The 25,850-nt window shown below is 35.5% G+C and overlaps 2 protein-coding genes and 1 long non-coding RNA gene across 7 annotated transcripts; 1 reads left to right on the top strand and 2 right to left on the bottom strand.

Annotated features, from left to right (window-relative positions):
• Nucleotides 1-991: 991 nt before the first annotated feature.
• On the top strand, nt 992-13,834 carry LOC110859359 (protein real-time). Of its 5 annotated transcripts, none has more exons than XM_035859415.1 (9): nt 4,368-4,509; nt 4,594-4,662; nt 12,262-12,323; nt 12,407-12,482; nt 12,559-12,584; nt 12,676-12,796; nt 12,998-13,204; nt 13,293-13,373; nt 13,472-13,834. In XM_035859415.1, exons 3-9 carry the CDS (start codon nt 12,297-12,299, stop codon nt 13,792-13,794), a joined length of 861 nt encoding a protein of 286 aa, XP_035715308.1. In that variant the 5' UTR covers nt 4,368-4,509; nt 4,594-4,662; nt 12,262-12,296; the 3' UTR covers nt 13,795-13,834. The 5 variants fall into 5 exon arrangements, 4 of the variants coding, with proteins under 4 accessions (XP_035715308.1, XP_035715307.1, XP_035715309.1 ...); XM_035859414.1 differs by having other exon boundaries at nt 12,541-12,584; XM_035859416.1 differs by lacking the exon at nt 12,262-12,323 and having other exon boundaries at nt 12,541-12,584.
• On the bottom strand, nt 5,031-12,255 carry LOC118438728. The gene is made up of 2 exons (XM_035859413.1): nt 6,231-12,255; nt 5,031-6,148 (listed from the first exon to the last, which is right to left on the bottom strand). Exons 1-2 carry the CDS (start codon nt 7,747-7,749, stop codon nt 6,144-6,146), a joined length of 1,524 nt encoding a protein of 507 aa, XP_035715306.1. The 5' UTR covers nt 7,750-12,255; the 3' UTR covers nt 5,031-6,143.
• A 3,869-nt stretch (nt 13,835-17,703) lies between the features above and the next one.
• On the bottom strand, nt 17,704-20,871 carry LOC110859440. The gene is made up of 3 exons (XR_002548856.2): nt 20,747-20,871; nt 18,052-18,151; nt 17,704-17,963 (listed from the first exon to the last, which is right to left on the bottom strand). It is a non-coding gene; the product is annotated as an uncharacterized LOC110859440 (long non-coding RNA).
• Nucleotides 20,872-25,850: the final 4,979 nt, after the last annotated feature.

Genomic DNA, 25,850 nt, shown 5'->3' with positions numbered 1-25,850 from the left:
ATCACGTGACTACATGCATAAGGTGCACGCATGCATTACTTTGATTTTTGGTGTTTTGTTTTCGAAACATTATATGAACATCCAAATAGTCAGAAAATTATAGTTTAAGGTCACAGGTCATACCTCTTGAAGGTCACAAGTCATGAGGTCACCAAATTTCGACCCTCCTCAATATTGGTACCATTCTAAAGGTACTACATACCAAGGGCTTCTAAAAAAAAGTCATCATGACTACTGTCATAAAACCACACCCAATCCCAGGGGAGTGGTTAAAACTCATCATGTATTCCTAGTAGAGCTGTGCAGGGCTCAGTATTTTAAAAACCCTGCCCGCCCTACCCTGCTGACTGAGAAACCCGCCCTGCCCTACCCTGCTGAATCGGTTTGAAGAAAATACCCGGCCCGCCCGACCCTGCTGACTGAGAAACCCGCCCTACCCTACCCTCCATGGTACGGCGGGTACTCTACGATTTTGTCCATAAAATGACTACCCTATGAGCCCCATGCTATAATTCCTGGGTTAAAATACAGCTAAAAGAATTAATACAACGACCATAATCGTGGAAAATCTTTTTACTTAACAATACAATATGAATATAAAATTTCTGTATTAAATTTTCTAAAAAAATATGTTTTTCTAATTTTTTGGGGATCGGGTAAAACCCTACGCGCCCTGGCAACCCTGCGTACCCTGCGGAGTAAAACCATGGCCGCCCTGTACCCTGCTGAACTCAATTGTACAAATACCCGCCCTACCCTACGCCCTAGGGTAGGGTAGGGCGGGCACAGGGTATACCCTGCCATACCCGGCCCTGTGCACAGCTCTATTTCCTAGAGAAATCCTTTATGCTATTATGCTATTATCCTTATCTTATTACTGTTAATTATATTTGCTTGTTTGTTTGCTTGCTTGTTTTGTGATTAACTTATAGAATGTGTACCTTGTAATGTGGAAATGTGTATCTGCCTGGAACTGACTCATTTTCAAGCCAGTCCAAAAACTACACTCGAAAGTGACAGAATTGAATGAACGAACCCAGCGCATAGAAATCGTATCTTATCACGCACCAATTTTATTGGGTCACTGATTAACAAAACTATTTGGGTTGCATAAACGAACCAAATTTGATAACGCTCAACCTCATAAATCGGCCACCCTCCTACCGAACCAGCAAAATATCCACAGCTCCCAAAAAAATAAGATTTACAAACCAAAAATTTGTAATTGTAAAGATGGCAGAACCCAACGCCATTGTGGGACTCTTATTTGCCGTTAGTATCCTGAATCTTAATTTAATTTCTTTTACTTCGCTTTTAATTCAGAATAACTAATTAATTTCTCCTAGTTTCTCGCCGCTCAATTAATCTCTACACAAAGTTTGATCGTCAATATTTTCAACCGGGAAGAATATTCCTCATATTCAGATAAAGCCTCCAAGTTTTTCATCTGCGCCCTTGCCGCCATGATAATTGGTCTCGTTCAGCTTTTTACCTCTGCCCTACTCACATTTAAGGTATGTGTGCAAAAAATTCTGTGCAGATGTTTTGCAATGATTTCAATTTTTGTTAAAAAAACGGATTTGTAAAATTTACAGGAGACTTTCATGAAGCTTTGGGCTATAATAAATGCCGTAGTTGCATTCTGTTACGGGATTATATTCCTCGTCAAACTAGTAAAGAAGGAGGAACTCCGAAATAATGACATTGAAACGGATAAGTTTGACACAATGTTAATTTTTAATTCGCTCCTCCTATCAGCCATTATTTTGAGTTATTTCCTAGGAAATAAGGTTAACGTGTAACGGAATATTTTATTTCGCACAATGAACGTTAAGGCATTTCCGAACCGTCTGATAAATTTATTAATAGTTCATCTCCATACATACATGTGTTGAGAGAACAAGTTATTCGAATCTAATAAAAATATTTTTTTCACTTCATACGTATCCCACAATCGCATCCATCCATCGCATCCATATATATGCACATAAGTAACTTTGGTTCAAGTTCACATCCCAAATTTCTTAGTCGGTCGGATTGAACTTAAATGACAGTTCGTGGATTGGTTGATTGCCAAAGGCATGTCCAAGTGATTACGATGTAAATTCCGTAATCCTATGATACCTCCACTTGGTTTTATTAGACATGAACTAGAAGGTTATTCTTCATATATGACTTCAAATTACCCATAATTAAAACATTGAAGCGATAGCTTATCAATAACCTTGAAGTCAATCTTTCGGGACGGACAGACAGTCAAAGGATGGGCTACTCTGATTCAATATTTGTATTAATGATAAGTATAGATTAATAAATCTGTGTGCCTACGCGTGCTTAAATCGACGAAATGTGATAACTCCCAACCCGATTATTCCGTCACCATCTCGTCATAAATTAGTCCATATTAATTCCACCACAAATCTTACTGTGTAAGAATCTGTGATTTTAATATACGAACTAAATTGATAAAGTGAATAGGGCTTCCCACCGGACGGGATGAGGGCATCCCGTCCCGTCCCGAAAATCTTCTGGACATCTTGTTTCTGGTCGGGACGGGACGGTTGGTCATCCCGTCCCGAAACCCGTCCCGTCCCGGTCCATCCCGATCGGAACGGGACATCCCGATTTTTCCATTAAATTATTAAAAATACCGCAAATTTTTTTACGACTCATAATTTCAAATATTTTGAAAATTTCCAGTATCTTATTAGTAGTTCAGTTTATAGAAGTCGTTGTATAAATTCAAGTTACGTAAAAAAATGATATATGTTAGTAATAATTTCATTTTCAATTTGAAATGAGTGTAAACATGGTTAAAAAGTACAAAAAACTGATCTAAAAAATTTAATTAATAAATAAAACTACAATTTTAGTCAACATTAAAGTTGCCCATGAGGTGAGGCAAACTCACCTTAAATGAGGTGAAATAAGTTATGAGGTGAGGTGAGTTGGAATATTCCTCAACTCATTTATAAATGAGTGAGTTGAAAATATGATGAGTTGAGGTGAGCTGAAGGTTGGTGAGGTGGGTTAACTCATGAGTTGCCTCATTTAACTCATTTAGAAGTTTTCAAGATTGACAATTGTCAGATTCATAGTTTTTTCTCTATAATATTAATTCAAAATTAGTAATTGATTAATAGTAATGAATAATTGAGTTGTTTTTACTAGTAGTAGACATTTTTTGGTTGGTTTATGGTTGTTTTGTGTAATTTTATGGTTTTTTTTCAACTCATATAACTCATTTAACTCACCTCACTTATTCGTGAGTTGAGGTGAGTTGAGGTGAGTTGCTATTTTGGTCAACTCATTAACTCACCAACTCACCTCACTTATAAATGAGGTGAGGTGAGTTGGGGTATAACTCACCTCAACTCACCTCATGGGCAACTCTAGTCAACATATTAAATATTTTCAAAGTAAACCCAATTTGGTCAAATGACATTTGTGTTGGCATTTGAACCCAATCGTTAAAATTACGGAGTATTTAGAATTTATAAGTGCAATAAATGCAAAAATTCTATAAATATGAGATTTATATAAAAATTTTAATATCGCAACAACATTTAATGAGTTATTTCTATTAATGATCGAAAAAAATTGGACAAAACTAAGAATTTTTAAAGAATTCGCGATGTCCCGTCCCGTCGGGATGGACCGGGACGGGACAAGCGTCGTCCCGACCCGAAACCTGTCCCGTCCCGATTTGATTTCTGGACAAAAAACTCGTCCCGTCCCGTACCGAAAATTTCGGTATTCGGGTTTTGGTTTCGGGAAAATTTCGGTTTCGGTACGGGATTTCGGTCCGAAATCCCGTCCCGTGGGAAGCCCTAAAAGTGAAGATTGGCATTGTGGCTTGGAGTTCTTTATCTTCCAGTATAGTTCGGCAGGTCACTTTGTGTTTATCAGGAAATTAAATTTATTATTGTTAGTTTTAAATTTCGCACAAGTTTTTGTATTAAAAATTAATATTTCTCATTTATCTCATATTTCTCAGGGCCTAGTGAGATAATAGATATATATCATTAAATCTCATTAAATCTCACTAGGTGATATATATCACTTGCAACCCTGAACTGAGATAATTAAACTTTCATAATTTGAAACGTGCCCAGATTCGCGGAAAAAGATTCGCAACTTCATCAATTTGTAACTTTTTGAAAAATCTTCATCCCAAGGGGGCAGCCTTGGTAACTTTTTAGAGGCCGTAATAATATAGATTTTGTAATTGTAGAGATCAAGTATTACGATTAATGATTCATTATTACTGAATTACTACGAGATCACTTACAAATTTTTACCGATTAGTTAAAAAACGTCCTTACATATTACCAATAATAAATTGTTTAACTTTAAATAGGTAAACTTCACTTTATCTGTGCAAATAGTTACACAAATTATTTAGTTGCATAAGGCTGCATCACTCAATAATCAATGGATGACATTAAACATGTCAGATAAACTCTGTTGGACACAATAAGTCAATTATGGGCTTTCATCGAAAAGGAGGTCAGATATGTGTTCATTATGTTCCCCTTCTAAAGTTTGGATTACATACAATAACCTAAAGTATTATAATTATTTAAAAACTAGCCGATCCGACCTTTTGCGACATTATTCAGTCTTATTGAAGGAAGTAAAGTCGTGGTGCGGAAACGGATAGTAAGATTTATTTTCAAATATAAATATCTATTGCAGACTCTAAAAACTATGGTAATAACGTGTTAACCCGTGTTCTCTCTATATACATTACTATGTATACAGCCATGGTAATAAATTTGTTACACTGTTGGTAGTGTTATATACTTACTTTGTGGTTGCATTTCTTCAAAGATTGAAACAAATTATTATCCCTCGGTGATACATTTGTTAGCACAGTGGTATACACATGTATGGAGTGGTGCGGTAGACCGTTGTTTCAACGGTATGTAGAGTGTTGGTTCGTATTGCGGGATGTAAAATATTCTACTTATTTCTATAGTTGGCAGGGCTTCAATGAGACGAATTACAGCAACCCGCGGATGTTCGTATTTATTTCGGATGATGGAAGCATATTCTGCCACAATGGGACAATTCATTCAATTATGTCTTTAAGGTTTACGGGACCGTTGGAAACAATGACGCCTTCAATTTCAATTTACAGTGGGGCCAATTTTGATATTTCGTCTGGAATTGAACTAACTTTTACGGGTTTATCTGCCACTAATTTTGGATTTGTTCCAAAATATGCGGTTCTTACTGGGAGGTCGAGTTGGACGGGATTTGAAAACGAGGATTTTACCGGGAACGCCACCTGTTTTGAAACATTGCGAGAAATTGAAGCCACATTGTTGGGGGAAAAAGAGATTAGGTCTTTCGCACAAGGATGTAACGATAGCAAAATATGATAATAATAAATAATTGAGATGTCGATTATTCTGTGTTACGTGATTATGTTTTTAATTACGAAAATAATAATTGGCCCGGATCATATAACGATTGTGTTTATTAATAACTAAGTCTACCCTTATAAAGCGTACATAATAAGTATGCATTAAACCATCATCACTATAATAATAATCCCTGGTCTACTTAACTAGGAACATCCGAAACGTTAGGGATGTATGATGATTCCGATAGTTTTGGTTTATCCTAGAATTTACATTAAATACTTAAATTCTAACATCGTCATACGTAGCACGGTACACGAATAACTCAGCTTATTGATGAACATTTAGAATCCTTAATTATATAAAAAGTATAATAATAGTTCCGACTTCAATGAATGACAAACGTGGCAAACTTCAACGACTATTGCTCTTATCATATCTTTGTTACCTGATTGTGATTTACTGTTAAACTGTCATTAAGTCACGAAACCATTTTTCTACTAAATACATTTGACCACATGAAACTAATATTCGTTCGCAATGAACTTATAATACCTTTAGTAAATTTAAAAACCCAGACACGGATTTCAATCACAAGTACAAAACTTGCCAATAAAAATATCGCCCCGCAAATAATGAATAATGTTAGGATTGTCCCGCCTAACTCAACTGTCGGCGCCAATCCAGCAATTTCACTCTTTCTAGTCGGCGTACGATGCAAGTATTTCCTTCGCATTGCTTCCTCCTGTAGTCTACCGTAGATTCCACTCCAAATCAAGCTTTTGAAATATTCAGGAACTTTCGTTATTCCACCGTCATAAAATGTCCAGCCGGAATTAACCATCCGCAGAATTTCCTTACCTTTATAAAATTCTTTGGAAGGATAGTGCCTCCTCACGAATTGAAATTCGGCTTCAATTTCGTCAGATTTTACGATCAAGACTGATTTCCCACAATCCACTAACTCTTCCTCAACACTTCTTCGCACCTGAAGCTCGGTCTGTTTAGGGTTCGAATAATTAAAAGCTGTCGGATGATGGACATGTCTAGGATCTAGTAAGCTGACCAATAGAAATGAATTTTTGCTAAAAACACTTGATTGTTTCTCATTCCGAAAGTTCCACCAAAAATAGTCGTACATATACTCAAGGAACTCTGGAAAGTTGGGATATCCCGATACATCTCGACTTGATAGTGACAGCAAGTGAAAACATTTATTGGATGCGAATGGATTTTTAAGCTCCCTGATATGCTCATTCCCATATGGATCGTTTGTGTACATGTGTTTAATATTGGCTAAGACAAAAAGTACGTACAGGTACCACTCTACCCTTTTATATCCATGTTTAAATATAACCTCGGGTGAATTCACTAGCACGGAATAATTTTGATTCTTCATGGAGACCAATGATTCCTGATGGCTGCTCATAGAGTTGGGCAATTTTGTCATATCGCCCTGCCCCAACCTCTCACATATCAGATGGTCAAATAAGGTTGGGCGAAAGGCTCTGAGTGGCGAGTTAAGTTCAGATATCATAATTCCATTATAGCAATTTGTCAGAATAACAGAGACCAGACACCATGAGCCGAGCGTTAGGCGGCAAATCGAGTCCACACCAATTTTCACAGGGAGATGGCCAGTCTCCTCGAAAATTGTGGCCAAAATAAATAACCAGGGAGCAAATGAAATATTACCAAATCCACGGTAATATTTGTATAGTGACATGAATACTGTAATGGTAATTATCGATATTACCAACGACAGCCACATCATTGGTTTATATGGCGTAATATACAATTCGAACGTGATATATTCATGTCGATAACATGTTAAAAATTGATAACCTGAAGTTTTAGTAACGAGAGATTCAGGACCTATCAAGGATTCAACCTCAAATCTGAAGGTGTAACTGCCACAGCTTTTTGAAAAGGTTATTGTCTCGTTTACCGAGCAGCTTATAATTTGCATAACTGTCTCTGAACGCGTTTGCGTTTGCGTGATGTTAAATGGATTTTGCTGTGCATTACAGTTCCATTGTTTAAGATCTGGTTTACCTTGACCTTCGTAGCACCATCCTGGTGAAAGCGTTGCAATATTTTTAATATTCTCAATACTAGCACTGCCTTCCCGCTTACTTAATCGATATGCTGTTTTGTGACATATTAAATTTGTATCCAGATAAGATACTGAAATGTCGTCGTCCCATAAATGAGCAGACCATGCGCAAAGTTCGACTTGGTTTTCGAATGAAATAAAAATAACAGATATTCGGTGCCGCACATTAGTCCAAAAATACACGGATCCCAACCATTTCCTCATAATAGGTGTAGTGACAAATGTCATAACAATATCGTCGCATCTTACATTATGTGGAACCATACTACCATCGTAATCGGATAATTCGTGATATTTAAATTGACCGTAAGTCGCACTAGTTATCCAGTGATGCAAGTTAAGTGTGGGGCTAACCCTTACTTCTTCAACTTTGAGGTGAGGACTGGAAATAAAGATTGCAAATTTACGAGACGAACTAGCGCGCGATTTGAATATATTCAATATATAATTTGCAAATATTCTGGACTCGCAAACTTAAATTTCACCATGTTTAAAATTTTTACTGGGAGGTTTACATTAAACCAATCAACACTATTGTAGGATCCGTCGTGTAGTATTTGCACATCGCAGGATATCAGATTGTCTAGTAAGATGTTAAATGCTGGAATAACGCCATTCCGTAACCCAGCTCCTGACGCGTTATGGACCCAAAGATATAAAATAATGTAAATATAACTGGGTTTCATCTCGATCCGTTTTAATTTACGTGTGTCCACAAATGCACGCAAATGCTTAGATGTTGGTATGGCAACCAAGAGATGGGGCGTTTAATGTCCCAATACCTACACAAAACACGAGTTGCCCTCATATAGGAAATTGTACTGACCGATGTATGTAGTTCGGACCGCAATGAAATTGAGTTTCCAGGAAAACTTTACGAAAATACGAGGTTGTAAATTTCAAACTTACACAGAGGAAGTTCAAAACTTTCTAGTAATTTTGGGGTGTGGGAATAACATAATATTTAAGCGGAGATACACGAGGGATTCGTAGAAACTAGATAAATCTGTCCTTCAGTATGACGCTTTACATACGTGGGCAATAATACATACGTGTCTTATGCACATCGACGGTATAAAAATCTAATTACGACATACACAATATCGTAATTATGTAGTTTTGTCCTCATTTCTAATTTTGGCCTTGTAAATATTTTATATGCAAAGTAGATATTCATAGGTACGTAGGATCAGGGTATTCATATTTTACATTACAAACCTACCTATATCCAACAACAATAGGCATGTAGTCTTACCCACTACATGTATATATCTACGAGCAGACAAATAAAGATTGAAATTGACAAACCCATATTTAGATTCAACGTTTGTAATGGACAGCTCATAATATTATCCAATTCAAATCATTGCATGAATATGCAATTATTTAGTAATACCAGTATTTGTGAATGTAATAACTAACCAGTATTTCCATCGAAACTCAAAAAAAAAATTGACTCCTTGCTACATGAAAAAAGTTTTGTTAATAAGAGGACGGATTGTATGCACATACAATTGTATTGATTGGTTAAACGTAAACCTCCCAGAACAACTTTAAACGGGTTGAAATTTAAGTGTGTGTGCCCTAAATGTTTGCAAATCGGTATGCTCTAATTCCACCGTAAACACTGCATGGGGAGGTTTTGTCCAGAGGGAAGAATTTATTAGATCAGCCATCATCTGGTGTAACAAACAAACGCAGAATGAGCTCACTTCTTCAATGCTTCAGCCACAAAATAACGTTTGCACAGGGTAGGCGGTAGGCGGTACATATTATATAACATGTAGGCGGTGAGTCCTATATTATGTAGGCGGTAGGCGATGAGTCAAACCATGGTAGGTGGTAGGCGGTGAGTCCCGTCTGATGTAGGCGGTAGGCGATGAGTCCCGCGAATATAGGGGGTAGGCGGTGAGTCCTACAAAGTAGGCGCTAGGGGGTGAGTCCCTTGGCGCTAGGCGGTGAGTCCTACCACATCTTTGAATTATCTTTCAAACGACACCCCACACCACATTCGACCACATTCAAATTTTTGACTTTATGACCGTGTTTTAAGGTCACGGAAGGTCACTAGCTTTGGGCGTCATTATTTTTCTTGAGCGTCTTTGAATTATCTTTCAAACGACACCCCACATGGCCCGTTACATCGAAAACACGGTCATGACCTAAGGTCGTGACGTATGACCTCCAAGTTGTCTTAAGAAAAAGGTTAGTGATAACCACATGCCGAAATTCGACTCCGTTTAAAAGTTATCATGCATACAATATTTAAGAAATGTGCAAAAATTTGCAAAAAAATTTAAAACCACTACCGAGAATCGAACCCGACACCTCATGATTAACTCCTCGATATGATCGCCTCTGAGCTAAGCTCACCTTAACTGCAAGAGGTAGGTTTTAAGAATGTATTTGTGTGGAGTGCTACCCAAATATTTGAAATCGTCATTTTGGCCAATAAATTCACATTGTACTGAAAAATGTGTAATATAAAGTTGAAAGAGCATTATGTTTTCTACCTAATCTACAGCTATGAGCATATATTGTCTTGTATCAAGGACCACTTTAACTGCGATTTTCAACATAAAATTTCAAAATTTTCAAATTTCCAGAAAAAGCATTGTGCAAACTTGTATCAGCTAATTATTTGGTCTCTTGTCATTTTTGCATACGAGGCATCGTTAAAAATTGACACGTGTGAGACCATTTCAAGGCCAACCTTATTTGCAGACTAGCTTACGCCGTGCCCCAACTGAGCATATTCAGTTTTTGGGGCCCAGCGTTCCGGCTTTTGGCCTCACCTAGGAAAAAACTAGCGGTATTGATATATGACTCAACCGCTTTTGTATTAACTCGGTATTACAAGTTATGCAGTAAAACTGCGGAAAATTCTATTTTTAATACATAATATATGAATCTAATTTCAATTAAGACATCTTATCAAATTTTAGCAAGTAATGTGCTGCCAGGAGTACTCTATAGTGCCACCATTTCTTTGAGCTTAATTGTTTTCCTTAAACCGCCATAGTTTTTTCAGGAAACAAATTTTTCGGAAATTTTTCATACACAGCACTCCTCTGGACCCTCAAGAATATTATTCCGTTGAGATTGGGTCAAAAAAATGTTTCCTCATTGCTGCAGGTAGTTGAGATTGAGGTCACCCAAAATGCATCATTTTGAATTTTCGCGCATCAGGGAGGCTTTAATTCGAAAAATGCTTCGTATATTTTTTGTGCACAAATCTGTTGTACACGTTACCCTATTTCCGGTTTTTCTATACCGTGCACCCAGATCATTTGAAAAAATATTTAGTGTCCCCGTGACCATATTACACGTAAAGGTCACTAGGTCAAACACTAATGAAAAATTTGAAAAACTGTAAGCGTACCCTATCCCTACATTTGAGAGGAGCGTCAAATGCCCTTTACCGCATCCTTCTATCTCTTAAGGGTTCCCCACACGACCCTCTAAAAATTAGCGTTGGCCAGCGTGACTCCATATTATGTTTCACATATACTTCCATGTAGCATGAAAGTAGTAGTGAAAAAAATAGAAAAATAGTACTTTATAGTAATAATTTCAATAATGAGCAGTATTAAATTTTAGCCATGCAATATTGACCTACTACCATGTCAATAGATAGATACTAGATAGTCAGATTTATTATTCGCAAACAATTATAGCCATATACAATTCAAAAAGAACAATCGAACCCCGATAAACAGGAAATACTCGATTGATCTGTGTAAGTCACAGATATATCATAAAAAAACAGAAATTCACAAATATGTAAAATATTTGTGAATTTCTGTTTTTTTATGAAGATAGTGCCAATACCACGTGGTAGAGCCCCATATCAATACCTTGGGTTATTGATTTTATTAATAGTTTATAGGTATTCAATATGTGACTAATGGTCAATAATACAAATATTATTTATTTGATGCACATTTAATATTTAGCTTCCACGCGGCACAATGAAAATTGAGGTCAACATTGTTGGATAATTTTTGAAAAAGAGCTTGGGTATACATAAATAAATACGCTTCAGGTTAGAAAGGATTAATGAGAATATTATGTATTTAACTGAACGTGGTTATTATTAATTCCACCAATGCGACCATACATAACTGAATAAACGAGAGATAACTAAAATACATATGTGCTAAGAAATCTAAATAAGCCCAAATGCATATGAAGGGTTGATAAATTCCATAAATTGATAAATTGTAAAAGGTAACAAACTAACAGTATGTGCATATTTACTTAACAATGTTTGAATCATGTAATTCTTACGTTGGGAAAGGTTATCTTTAAAATTCCGAATTAGCTCGTAAAACTAATCCCAAGATCTTGAGCAGGTGCAACAGTCTGCATACCTGTCTATACTCAGTAATGCGGAACGTATGCTTGCATATTTACTTACATATAAATACATCTGTGTCAATATACATTTGTACGTAGACACATTTATAAATTAATTACTAATTAATTATGTACTTATCAAGTTCCTGCCACGTGCATTCTGGCCAACCTTCCCGACACGTGGGCCAGACAAAGCATGCACCAAAACAAAGACTTCCGGAGGGGAAAATGTTGTAGATGTTCAACGCTTTTTTTTGTATTGCAATCGCAACATTGTTGCAATCTTGAAAGTAGGGAAGCGAAACTTGATATTGGAACAGCTAAATTGTTAAAATACTTAAAAAATGCAAATTTTAAAATTAAAATATTTTTGTAATCTAATAATATTGTTTGAATTTGCGTTGGCTGGAAGTGCAGAATTATCCAGGTTTGAGAATGATATCACCCTGAGCATGAATCAAAAAGTACTCTTGGACAAAGTAAAATGTTAATAAATAAATAGGATAACGCCCGTAATTGTGAGAAGAAATGAGGTTTGTAAAAATTTTGTTGATTTTTATAGTTTCGTGCCACGGTGGAAGACAGACTGCCTTTTGATTACATGAAGAAAGAAATTTACCTAGTTAAATGGTTGCGAAGTAGGGAAGAATTATATGTAGTTAAAATTTAAATGTTACCGGTGTAATTGATTTTCAGGTAGTAATTTTCAACCAGATTCAGCAAAGGAACGGCTATATCGGGTAAATTATTTTGATTACTCGGCACACACATTTCGGCGGTATGTTATTAGATAACGAATATTTATTTATTGATTTCTTCTCAATTACTCAGCACTTGCGGTGGCGAAGTGAGCACGGAATTGATGAAAAAATTGATTTGCAAAAGGATATTGAAGGTTGGAGAAGTGACTTCCTATTGATGTTTGATGGTCGAGATAAGTCTGGGCGGCCGTGTAAGTTACATAAGTTATGAAAATGATGTGTACTGTTCTACAGGATGTCGCCTTTTACAAATTGGTCTACAGAAGTATTTAGGAATTTATTTATTTGACAGTTATTTAAAAATCTACCCTGCAGAATTTAAACTTTGTGTCAAAAATAAATGTGTTTGTGCGTATCAAAATATTAAAATGGATTCATGAACCTTTTTACAGTTGTCTTGATTGACCTGAGAAATTTCGACGCCCGGCGTTTGATCCAGCAAGGAAAGTATGATCAGATGGTCAGATTGTATGAGCATATGATCGACAGGGCTTGCAAATTGGGGCTGGATTATTCAGAAAAGTATAAAAATATAACTCGTGGGAACGTGCTCGTAAACCTGGATGGATTTAACCCACAGGAAAATTCATGTTCTGCATGTAAGTCTACATGTAATCTACATGTAATCTCTGTAATCTACATGGAGAGTTTTTGTCAGTCCGAGGTTAAAGATTTAAAATTTTCCAGGTATTGCTATGATGGTTAGAAATATAGCGACATTCGTTCAGAACTATCCGGAATGTGTGGACAAAATTTTTATTATTAATGGTAATGGTGATTAAATATTTAATTATTATTTACGGTTTGAATTATGATGTTATGTACTAAACTTCTGAATTGTTTATGCATTGCAAAAATAATTTTAGCCCCATTATCGATCGACGTTCTAGCCAACATTGCAAAATCTGCGTTCTCAGAAGAAATTCGGAGGAATATTTTTATTTATGGGAAGGATCCCGGGGTTGTAAAAGAGGCGTTAAGTCAAGATTTCAACCTTGCCCGGTTACCGTTTTCCGTAATGGGTGATTACACAAATACAGCGAATGATATGATAATCAACCAAAATATGGACCAGACTGCTTTACAGTACTTAAACAATACCCGAATGAGATTGCTACAGGCTGTACGACAATTTGGTTTGGGGCTACGCGAATTAATATTAAAATTTGAAATTCACGCCATCTTATAAAGACTTGTACGAAATATGTAATAAAAAATTAAAATAAGTATTCCGTATGTTCATAAATAGACAAGCGAAGAAATGCGGCCTATGTATAAAGTTGTGTATCATATATATATGATACAATACAATGGGTAGATATGCGCTTGAAATGGAGTATGAGTTTCGTAAATTCGGTAAAAGAAAAGTTCTTGGATTTTGGGAAACTTTTGCAGTCCTCGGAAATTGGATTTCTAAATGTATGTATGTAGGTATGTAGGCCGTTCATCATAAATTTGTGTTTATGATTGCAATTGCTGTTATTTTTTATTGTAATTGTACTACTGTCACTGTAGTACTGTGACGGCAGAAGGGCTATGGAATCCTTGCGGAAACTGACAAACATAGCAAATCTGTTATATGTTCAATGCCTAGAAGCCTGTGAAATCATAATCACTGAATTCACTTCACACCTCTGTAAATACATGATACATATGTAAGTTGCTCAAACGTAGTCCATTTCTACGTATGAAACGAAACTACGACCAATGTCTTGTCCCATTCATTTGGCGCGAGATTTGGGACTTTTCTCTTTGTCAACTAATTTATTAACACACTCAAAACTTTCATTAACTCGCAATGACTCAATTCTATTTAAACTCAACTAATTAAATCAACAATTACTCAAAAATTACAGGAGCACCTCACTCTCGCTGTTCTCTCTATCTCGTTCCCTGGACGACTAACCATGGTCTCTCCATCACTCGCTAAACTCTCTTCACGAAACCATAATTGTATCCCTACAACTTCTCAATCTTAATTACTTAATAATAAATACAAAATAGATACTAAACTATTCTCATAAATCACAACATATCAAACACATTCATAAATCATAAATACATTTTACAAAACACTTATACTTATCTTATCTACAATTCTGATAACCAATAACTGTAGCACTCTTATACTTAATTTTACTCTACAGAGATGGCATGATCGCGGCTCACTTGTCCCTCACTACTACCTCTCTGTCTCAACTCATACACAAATAACGACATCGATCACAATCACCAAGATTTCGAAAAACGCTACCTACTATTCTATTTGAAAAGGGTCATAAATCAATAATTAACTAATCGCTAACATAATTAGTACTAATTAAGACTTGTGGACGCAAAACTAGCTAAATTATATCCATTTCAAATAATGGCGTCTTTTATCACGCCATTTCAGAATGTCTTCTTTTATCAAGCCATTTCCAATGGCGTCTTTCATCACGCCATTTTCTACTAATCGCAAAAATCAACTACAATAAACTTTTTCGACCATAATCTCATAGGATTTGACAGCTCTTCTTCTCGAACATACCGATCAACAGCAACACTCATAACATTTCCCTGGTTCCAATGTCGTGCCTGATGTTTAACGTTCTCTGCCCACCTGGGTTCCGTGGATGCTTTATTTTTTGCTCAGTCCCAAACAAAAACGAAATTAGCATACATACTTATTTGTGTGGAATACATAAATAAAATACAACATCTTGAATATTTATATGAGCAAAATTTTAATTGTACGCAATTGATTGTTAACCGTCATAGTGCATTTGAGTATTTCATGTGTAAAAAATTAATGTTGTTCACCATAATTATGCCGATTGTGCATTTATTAAATTATTAATTGTTAGGGTTGTATGTAGGCATTAATTAATTGAGTCTTCATTTACAAGGGATGATAAAACTGACATCCAAAATTCGATACTATTTTGAACAATATTTAAAAGAAAGTTGCAACGACCTGATTATCTGCATGCTTGTGATCAGAAGTAGGGTTGCCGCGGGTAGCGGGTACGGGTACCCGTACCCGCTTACCCGCCGGATTTGACGGGTACCCGTTTGTCGGCGGGTAGCGAGTGTTACCCGCGCGGGTAACGGGTAATTCAAAATTTAACATTTTTATCATCAAGCACATAATTTAAGTAGAAACGGACATTCTCTAATTTTCTAAAAAGTTGAATTAATTTTAAAACCGTTATTTAATTATGAAGTTACCTTAATGATGTTTTTTAATTTAAAAACTTTATAAAATCTCCATTATGCAAATCTATATTATAAATTGGAATCTCTGTTGGCAACGGATGTGACGTCACTTTGTGTGAAACGGAAGTGAAAGTGGAGAAAGTATGAGCGGCGGAAGCTTGGGGGACATTCGCATTGTGAGAGATGAGAGCGTGGGGTTTTAATAACATGGGAAGATTAGGGGAAAACTGAGTGGACATTGTCCCCCCGATTCTGCCGCTATTGGGAGAAAGTAACTTCCTTATCATTTGTATAGGAGAGGTGAAAGTCGATAAGACAGTTATCCTTCACATGATATTCCCCCCAGTATCCCGATAACCTAACCTAACCCAACATCCCATGATTCTCATGACTCCCATGTTTCCCATGATTCTCATGATTCCTATGATTCCCAGGATTCTCTTGATTCCTATGATTCCCAGGATTCTCTTGAAATTATGTTAGGGGAATCACAGGGATTATGAGAATCATGGGAAATATGGGAAACATGGTAAACTTGGGGATTATGGGAAACATGGGAATCATGAGAAAAGATGGAAAGAAATTAAAATTAGAGTACAATTATTACAGTACCAATATTTGTATCAGCATCGAAATTGGGACAGATGTACTTTCAAATATACACACCAGATATAACATTAAACAATTTAAGACGAAATTAGAGGGCGAGCGCCGAAGGCGCGAGCGTCGCAATACTTATCCTCATCTCCAAATATCCCGATATCCCAATATCCCGATATCCCAATATCCCAATATCCCAATATCTGATATCACGCTGACCAGCGTTACGCTGGGCTTATTAGCTAGTATTACATATGTACAGTCATTCCTAATTGTGGATCCACCGATCTGCCTATTTTGTTATAGGTCAGATTACCGAATGTACATATCTTATTTCTATGCAAAACCGAAGAATTTTTTGTCAGATTATCTAAGGGAAAATTGCAAAAATCAAGGACGATAGAATGATATTTTACTGACTACGTGTGTATAGGCATCCGCAACTGAGCAATAGATAGGTCAGTTTCAATTCATTGTACTTAGCTGTATCGCAATACAACCTCTTTATACAATTCCTGCTGGGTGAAGTAACTTTCTCTAAGACCCCGCAGTCGGTCTTCCTAAATATTTATTTGGAAATGAGTCAAATTTCTTGTTACAACCTTGTATTTGATGCTATTGGTAACTCTATACCAAATGTCTTCCGTCCACGAATGTTTTGAAATTTTACTTCACAAACTTGTATGACCCTTACTGGTCAACAACTGGTTCGACTTTTCTCATGCTTAAACTGGTTTCCTACTCCACCCAAATATAGATCGATACATATGGTGAAAAGTAAAAATTAATCAGTCTTTTGCTTAATTATAATATTTGGTCATTATATATTTGGTCATGTATATTTGGTCCTGATGGTACCAAAAGCCCTTCAGCGGACTGAAAACTATCAAGCAATATCACTATAACTTAATTATAATGACCTTACTTGCGGAGGCAGTACCCTTGATTAAGAAATCAATGAAATTTGAATTTTTGGTGTCTGTTTTCGTCGTTTTCACAGCGGGTAGCGGGTACGGGTACCCGCGCGGGTACCCGTGCTGGTACGGGAAATTGGCTAGCGGGTAGCGGGTCGGGTAACGGGTAGCAAATTTGCGACCCGCGGCAACCCTACCTGCAACCTGAATATTAAGTATGTACAGTTTGTGAAAATAATGTGGAGATATTATTGGGACACGCTGTACTTTAAATAGTATCAGAAACAATTATAATGGCAATTGAAATGATTTATTTGCACAATATTTAATTATAGAGAAAATTATTTTAAAAGCAAACTTAGCAAATATTTTCATATGCTTAGGTTACAAATTGTGCACTGAAATATTTTAATTTTTATCTTACTTCAAGCTAATTAATTTAATTTCTTATATCCATAGATGTTCTGGCAGACGCAAATGTAGTTTGGGGACTTTTCAGTAAAATCGCACTCCATTGCGAGACATTGAAGTCTGAAATGTAATGATAGCGGACGGAGACAAACTGCTCGAGCTGGAGTGTCCTCAGTGCATTCTCCCACGGATGCTGCATCCTCCCCGCACGCGTACCTCATATCGGAACAGAAACCTGAGGAATAACAATTATTGTAAAGTTTGAGGATTATATATTTTATGCGGTGTGATGATAATATATTTGTGTAGAATGTAGGTGTTACCTGCATTTTGGCTGGGAACTGTGCTTCCAAGAGCGAGAGATAAGGTGATGATGAGAACGAGAGCAATCTGAGACTTCATGGCTTCGGCAGGGTAGGAATTCTAAAAGTAACAAATTATTCTTCTACAATATTTTTAATTACCCCTTTGGAATCTTGGTAGTGAGAAAATGCAAGTGGTATTGTTATGTTCGTTACCACTTTGCAAAATAAATGTTGGTATGCGTCTGGTATTAAACTAATACTTTGCAGTATTAATTTCAATATTGATTGGTATTAGGTTTTTAACCGTGTAATATTAATCTAATACCAGATCACTACCGCGTGGTAGAGTCATGGTAGTACTGGGATTTCTTTTAAAGTGTAAGATTCCTACATTTTAAGAACTTAGTTTTAGGTAGGAAACGCATTCTATAAATGAACGTACCACCGTTGTCCTAAATAGTTTACCATATATAATTTCGATAATACAAAATACTACTCTAAAAATGATAATTATGTATTTAGAGGACACATATTTATATAGTTTAGTGTCATTCGGTAAAAAATTTAATTAAATAGAGGTATACATACTTATATGTGCAATGTATACATATATACAAATATTTGTGGTTGTGTTATATCACTGCAGTAATTATTTAGGGTTTTGACGGGTTTTAAATTTCAGGAATACGTACCTTGTCTGTAGTATATTTTGGGATTCTAACTCCTGACTTGGTTTAGTAGAACTGTTAACTGAGTTTGTTACTCGTTTGAATGAATTACAGTGACTGGAATAAATTTTTGAGAACGTTTTTTAGAAGCTGCTTCACCAGGTGACGATAAGTTTGGTACTCATCGGGAACAGTGACGGGAGTGAAATTTTATATCGTGTGTGGCTTGGTGTGTAATGTGTCGGACTTAAAAGCTATAATTAAACATTGGGCGTTGTCTGTATTGCAAGACATCAAGGAAAAGCCGTTTAGGTCAATAAGTAAGCACTTGGGGTTTATAATGGTTAGGGTTTTCTGGGAACCTACCTCATGGGGTGTCCATAAATTGGGTTCGTAGAAGTCCGACTACTGAGAAATTTTAAGTAAACCTAGATATCATGCACTCAAATTTTTTTCTTTTTCTATAATGAGTAAATAAGGGACCTATCGATTTAGTTCCAGATAGTTTGGCACATGCCTTGATTAAATTACATATTGTCGGTATAACTCTAAATATATCTAAGTTCAACAAAATTATAAAAGTTTTTCTAGGACTATGAACTTATAGGTGGGATAACCTTGTCTAATTACAGACATCACATTACATACTATCACTTCTAAGGAAAAAAGCCGTTCTCACCGGTCGTATAAAATGAAATCACCTGATTGGATATAGGTAATATGTAACAATTTCCAATGTCTATGCTCGAAACTGCGTCGTAGATTGCAATTTTTAAATTTCATCCTGGATTCCTAAATTTTTGCACACATATTCACCAACTTATGCTTCATCAAAATATGTAATCAGTTCCCGTTTGAATCACTGAAAATTTTTCAGGAAAAAAATAAAAACCAATCCTATTTTTATTTTCCGACGGTTTTTATTTATTCCTGAAAAATTTTCAGTGATTCAAACGGGAACTGATTATATATTTTGATGAAGCATAAGTTGGTGAATATGTGTGCAAAAATTTAGGAGTCCAGGATGAAATTTAAAAATTGCAATCTACGACGCAGTTTCGAGCATAGAGATTGGAAATTGTTACATATTACCTATATCCAATCAGGTGATTTCATTTTATACGACCGGTAAGAACGGCTTTTTTCCTTAGAAGTGATAGTATATGTAAAGTATTAATATGGTTTAAAATTTAGTTCATCGTTTTTTCATAATAATCAAACTTCTCTGCTTGCTAAGAAATCAAAACTCTGCGCAAGGATTTAATAATTTAACAAGAATAATGCCAAAAAACATGTATGTATTATGTACATATGTACATGTGTATGTATGTCCAAATAAGGAATGTTAGGTAGAAACGACGGAATATTTAATAGTAATAGATAATTATTGAATAAAGAATTTATTATTACATTTTTTATTGATTTTAAACCACGAGTCTCAATCTATGAATCTGAAATTACTCGGGTTGCTTTTAAAATATTACACTTAAATATTTGTAACTTCTTAATATGTATGTACATTCATAATCGTATATCGTTGTCATCATTCTAAAAAGACCTATTTGCAGTGGAGGTTTAATTTTAAAAAGACCTATGTGCATACATGTGTTTGGTTACGCATCGCAGTATTTAGCAATATGAAACCTCCACTGCACATAGGTCTTTTTAGAATGATGACGACGAAATATGTATTTGTGAGGAAAATTTATGATTTACTTAATTATTAATAAATTATGTATTTATGTAAAAGGTCATTGTCCGATATGACTGTAAATACATAAATTTCTGCCACGAGGCAGTGAGTTTTAGTCAAGAGTAACGTAAAACTTGGCCAAATTAACTGTTATCGACCACTCAATAAATACATCAATTTTACTATTTCGTGTAATTAAAATCGTTACCAATTTCCTCGCATTATTTGTTACATGAATGAGAAATACCAGAAAAAGTACTATATAACATTTAATAACACATTAAACATACGGATTCTCAGGCTTGCTAATTACTTTTAATTAGATATATGGATTGATTAAAATTATACTTACAAATTTTACGAATCAGGCTGGCATGGACAAAAGCCAGAAATTAGGGTGGAGCAGAAAGTGGTTGACTGGTTAGTGTGCTGGAAAAAGTTCGAATAAATTGAGAAATTCAGAATCTCGTGAGTTGATGGTTGACTCATGAATTTAAGTTAATTGTAGAAATAAGTAATTTTTATTTGTCCAAGCAGTGTGTGGATACTGTTCGTAAATATTTGAGCATCGGAAGGATAGATTACGTTTTATTGTTGACATTCACACGCTACATAATAAGACTAATAGATTTGGAGGGATACCATGGGAAAAGTACATTTCTGTTTCGCATCGATGTCACCTAATTTAATATAAAAAATTACAAACATAATTCCGTGTGTTAGGATAAATGTACCGTAGCAATTTTTAAATTATATACCACCACTCAGGAAAATGTGAGAAGGAATTTTGAAAAAATGAGAAACTTAACGTAAAAATGAGAGAATAAAAATTAGACCCCACTATGCACTTGACATTGGTTGGGTTTGGTTAGGTTAGTTTTTTTTCTCTCTCTCTCTCCGTTGATGGGAATGCAACTTTTGTCTCATTTCACATGGACTCACTCTTTAATCGAGAGCTAATATACTTACTTATACATATCTTGTTTGTTTCTTTGCATTATCTCAAGAAGTGGACGCTGCGACGACATATCTAAATGAAATTTAGATATGAATGACCAAAAATTCGTTTTGGGTAATAAGGAATGGTAAATATAACAATATATTTATTTACGAAAAATCCAAAAACAAGATCTGTGAACCACAATCCATAAACAAGATTGAATATCTTAATTGTTCCATGTGAAATTTCTGGTTGACCTTTTAGTGATTGCCCAGCCATGAAAACTGATAACATTAATCAATACGTTCCTACACAACAAAATACGTCATATTAACCTAACCTAACTATGTACATAATATATATATTACACAATTTAACTATATATACAAGGTTATGCGTACTTAATAGTGTACCTCATAATCATGTTGAATCATGTTTTATTCAATCCCAAATGGGAACATCTACATACAAATTTATATTTGGCCTTATTTCTCCAACATGTGATTTCTGCCAGAGTGGACGACTAAATGAATAAGTCGTCCGTCGCGTCAAGAGTTTTTAATTGGAACCAGTACCGCGTAAGTTAAAGCTGCGCTGAGCGCAGCGTACGTCAGCTGATATGACAAGCTACCCTTGGTGTAGCGTTCGCGTTTCCACGAAAACGCTCTGCTGAGCGGATTCATGACGCTCTCCTCGGCGGACATCAGTTCGTGAATTTGAACCATATCGTCGTACTAATTCTAAAATAAGCTATCTCAATCCCCTTCTTAATTTTATAATAAGCTATCTCAGTTCCCTTCTTAATTTTATAATAAGCTATCTCAGTTCCCTTCTTAATTTTATAATAAGCTATCTCAGTTCCCTTCTTAATTTTATAATAAGCTATCTCAGTCCCTTTCTTAATTTTATAATAAGCTATCTCAGTCCCCTACTTAATTTTATAGTAAGCTATCTCAGTTAATTTTTTATTTTATAAAGCGTGTAAGTATATTCTGTGAGTTATGTGCAAAATAAAACAAGTAAAAACACGTGTATGCAAGAAGGTATTTTAATTCTTTATTTTTTTCGCAAACTCATTCTAGAAAGTGAAATTGGTATATTGTAACATATTTAATATAGTTAATCGTTGACATAATTTTGTGCATCTATGAGTAGGAAAATTAGATCAATTTTTCAACACCAAGAATTAATTTTGCTAATTTTATTACATTCACGAAATAAAATGCATGTAATAATATCTAATTATGTTTGAAAGAGCAGATATATTTTTGTGAACTATTTCTGAGTAACATAAGTGTTTAATACATTGTCAGTAATCTTAAAACAAAACAACAACATTATTACAAATTATGAAAAATATGCACAAATTATATTAATTTCACCAACTAATTATTGACAAAACATAAATACAAAAGAATAAATTAGTTAATTATTCTTGGGCAAATCAATATAATATTGATGAAATTTTTTTGGAATCACGCGCAAAAGATCTTGAAGGTCGTTGTATTTACGTCTTGGAATATTTAATCGTGACTCGTATAGCGGAGGAAAAACAAAATCTTGAAGGTGTCTTGGTTCTCTTGGAAGGTTCGCCCAGTTCGAGCGGTAGTCCAACTTGTACTCAATTAGCCCACCTGGATTATATTTCAGTTGCCTTATATCTGTAACACATGGGTCGCCTGGTTTTGATCCTGGTCGAATGCTGGTATACTGATGCATTTCATTCCTGGAGTAGTTGGCGAAATACTCGTGTGACAAATATTTAACTTCATATGGAGATGGATTCGTTCTTGCTTCGATGCAAATATTTATGTAGTCAGTTGGCAAATAAATGGTCTTCTTTTTTAAATTGAACTCTATGGCGCTGTGGACAGAGTCGACCTCCATTTGTGTGTGTCCTTTTTCCAAAAATTTTTGTGTAATCGTTTTGTTATTTTTAATTGCGTGAGCTAACAATGCATTTGCCATCATGGTGTTCCGGTTTTGATTTGTACATCCATCACTGTAGATCACGATTGGAAGGTCATCGATAAATTTCTCTTCGATATATTTAATGACGCATGTGGCAAAAACAGATGAGACCACCTCCCCTTCCGACTCGTCCCAGAGGCAGCATCTCGCATCATGGCTTTTTAGATCGTAAATTGTGAAGTTGTGAACTACTAATTTCGATTTATAATAGCAGGCGCTAGCGTTGAGAAGTGGAGCAATTTTCACAGCTTGAACATCCATGACTAAAACGTGACATTTCCCATCGACGGCATCTTTCTTGTCTGCTGCCTTGGCGTCACGTGCGTCGTCCTTGTTTTGTATATGGATCCTCCATATTTCGTCGGAAATATTTCCAGCCGCATGCGCACAACATGTATCACATTGGTCTTTCTTAGGTTGGTATAACCCAATGTTCATCTCGTCAAAAATAGAGTAAAATTTAGGATATGAAACGGGTTTCTTGCTACAATTTTTGATGTGTGCAGAATATTCTGAGTAAAGCTGACTTTTAGAGGTAAATACAGGCTCCAGATACAACTTTGTACTACTTTGACGGCAATAATGTGATGGAAGTTTCGGCAACCCGTTCAAGTAATCCCGAGCAGCTTGGTCTTTATCTCCTCCAGATTTGTTATAGGGTCCTGTTTTTCTTCCTTTTCGAGAAATTTGTTTCCTTTTCAGCCAGCATTGTAGTTCATTACGCCCAAGTCCTAATGTATTTAGAAACATATTACGACAAACTTGATGCTTCTCACCGTCCAATTTTAAGTAGAAGACAAAAGTATTGGATCTACGAGATCCTCCCCCTTTCTTGACCACCTGTTTTGGCGAAATAATATCCACGAGAGATTGAACATAAGCCTTCTTCTGACCCCAATCCATATCTTTCCAAAAGCCATCGAAAAGTACTAGGCGACGAGATTCCGAAAACTTCTGACAATGTCGTGTCTTGCTCGTCTTACACCTTGGCGACATACAAGGGGGTCCGATAGATCTTGGAGGTCTTTGCATGTTCAAATTGGATGATGGGTCGTTTTTGTTTGCTAAAACACGTAAATATCCATCTCCTTTCATTCTTTTTAATTTTTGTTGCTCAACTTTCCAAGTGGTTTTGTCAGGCTTTTTCAGTCTTCTCCTTTTTAGAGTGGGATCGCCATGGAACTCGTTCTCCACGCCATCCAATTCTGTCAACTGAAAAAATAGACGAAAAATTACTACTCATAATTATCCGTTATATTACTTAATTATATTATTGGTTGAGTAAATAACAGCTTCTCTGTTAAAATTGCATTGCATGGTTCTGGCGAATTCTAAAAGTCCACTATATTATGAGTAATTTCTTTTAGCAATAGACATAACTTTGGGATTGAGTTAAATTGACAGTAAATGTTACAAAAAAAATACAATGCAGACATTAGTATTGGGGAAACTTTACCTGTAGAGTTGAGCCCGATATTTCTGCCCCATCTTCCGAATTTACAAGACTGCCTGTAGTTAAAGAAAACATATTAATACTTATTTTTTTTTGTACCAATTCTGTACAAATATTACTAACGTAATACCGAAATCAACACCCGCGGCATCGACGATTTCATCGATTGAAAATACTTCAACACCCTCATTTTCTTCTTCCTCGTCCTCAGTGGTCCCCTGATGAGAGCAGTCAGACGAGTATGCGTCAATTTCACTATCAGACATTTGTATTATTTTAATTACTATACAATTTAAAAAATTCTAGTAGAAAATTTAAGAATTTCTGCTTCCCAAAAAAATATCGCAGATGATTTACTCAGGAATTCCGCCATCGAGATATCCCAGGTGGCCCCGGAGTGTTTCTGTTTACCCATGGTACGATTTTACTATTTTTACGAAACATAATTACTAAATTTGTAATTCATATTTAATACGAAGTAATTAAAACAATTAATTTGTTTAACGCTAGATAGTTGATAAGTAATAACAATTTTGGATTTAATAACATGATGAAAAATTAGATTCAAATATCTTAATAATCCTAATATCTAGAACATGTTTCAATTTATGCATCGAGTTTACAATCGTTTGGAAATCAGCATATTCAAATCACGCACGGAATCCCGATGCAAATTTGCAATTTTGATTTCAGCTCGGCATATTCAGGTTGACGCCTTGAAGTTGACTCCTGGCTTAAATTTGGGTGACTGGATATATGTAGCAACTTTGGGTCAATTGTACCAATTGTCAATGTCATTTTGGTCAATTGTAATATCAGATTACCAAGGTGAGTATCATGCATTGGCGATAAAATATTCATATTTCGGTTTACTATATTGTTTTGAAACAATTAGTAATATTTGATTTACACATATATTTGAGTATGTACTACTTTTTTCATGAACACAGACTCTTACAAAATTAAGAATGGTATGAACTTAACTTGTTATAAAATAAAAAAATGAACTGAGATAGCTTATTATAAAATTAAGTAGGGGACTGAGATAGCTTATTATAAAATTAAGAAAGGGACTGAGATAGCTTATTATAA

Source organism: Folsomia candida, unplaced genomic scaffold (genome assembly GCF_002217175.1).
Source record: "Folsomia candida strain VU population unplaced genomic scaffold, ASM221717v1 Fcan01_Sc025, whole genome shotgun sequence".
NCBI lineage: Eukaryota > Metazoa > Arthropoda > Collembola > Entomobryomorpha > Isotomidae > Folsomia > Folsomia candida.
This window is presented reverse-complemented; position numbering and strand designations above follow the sequence as displayed.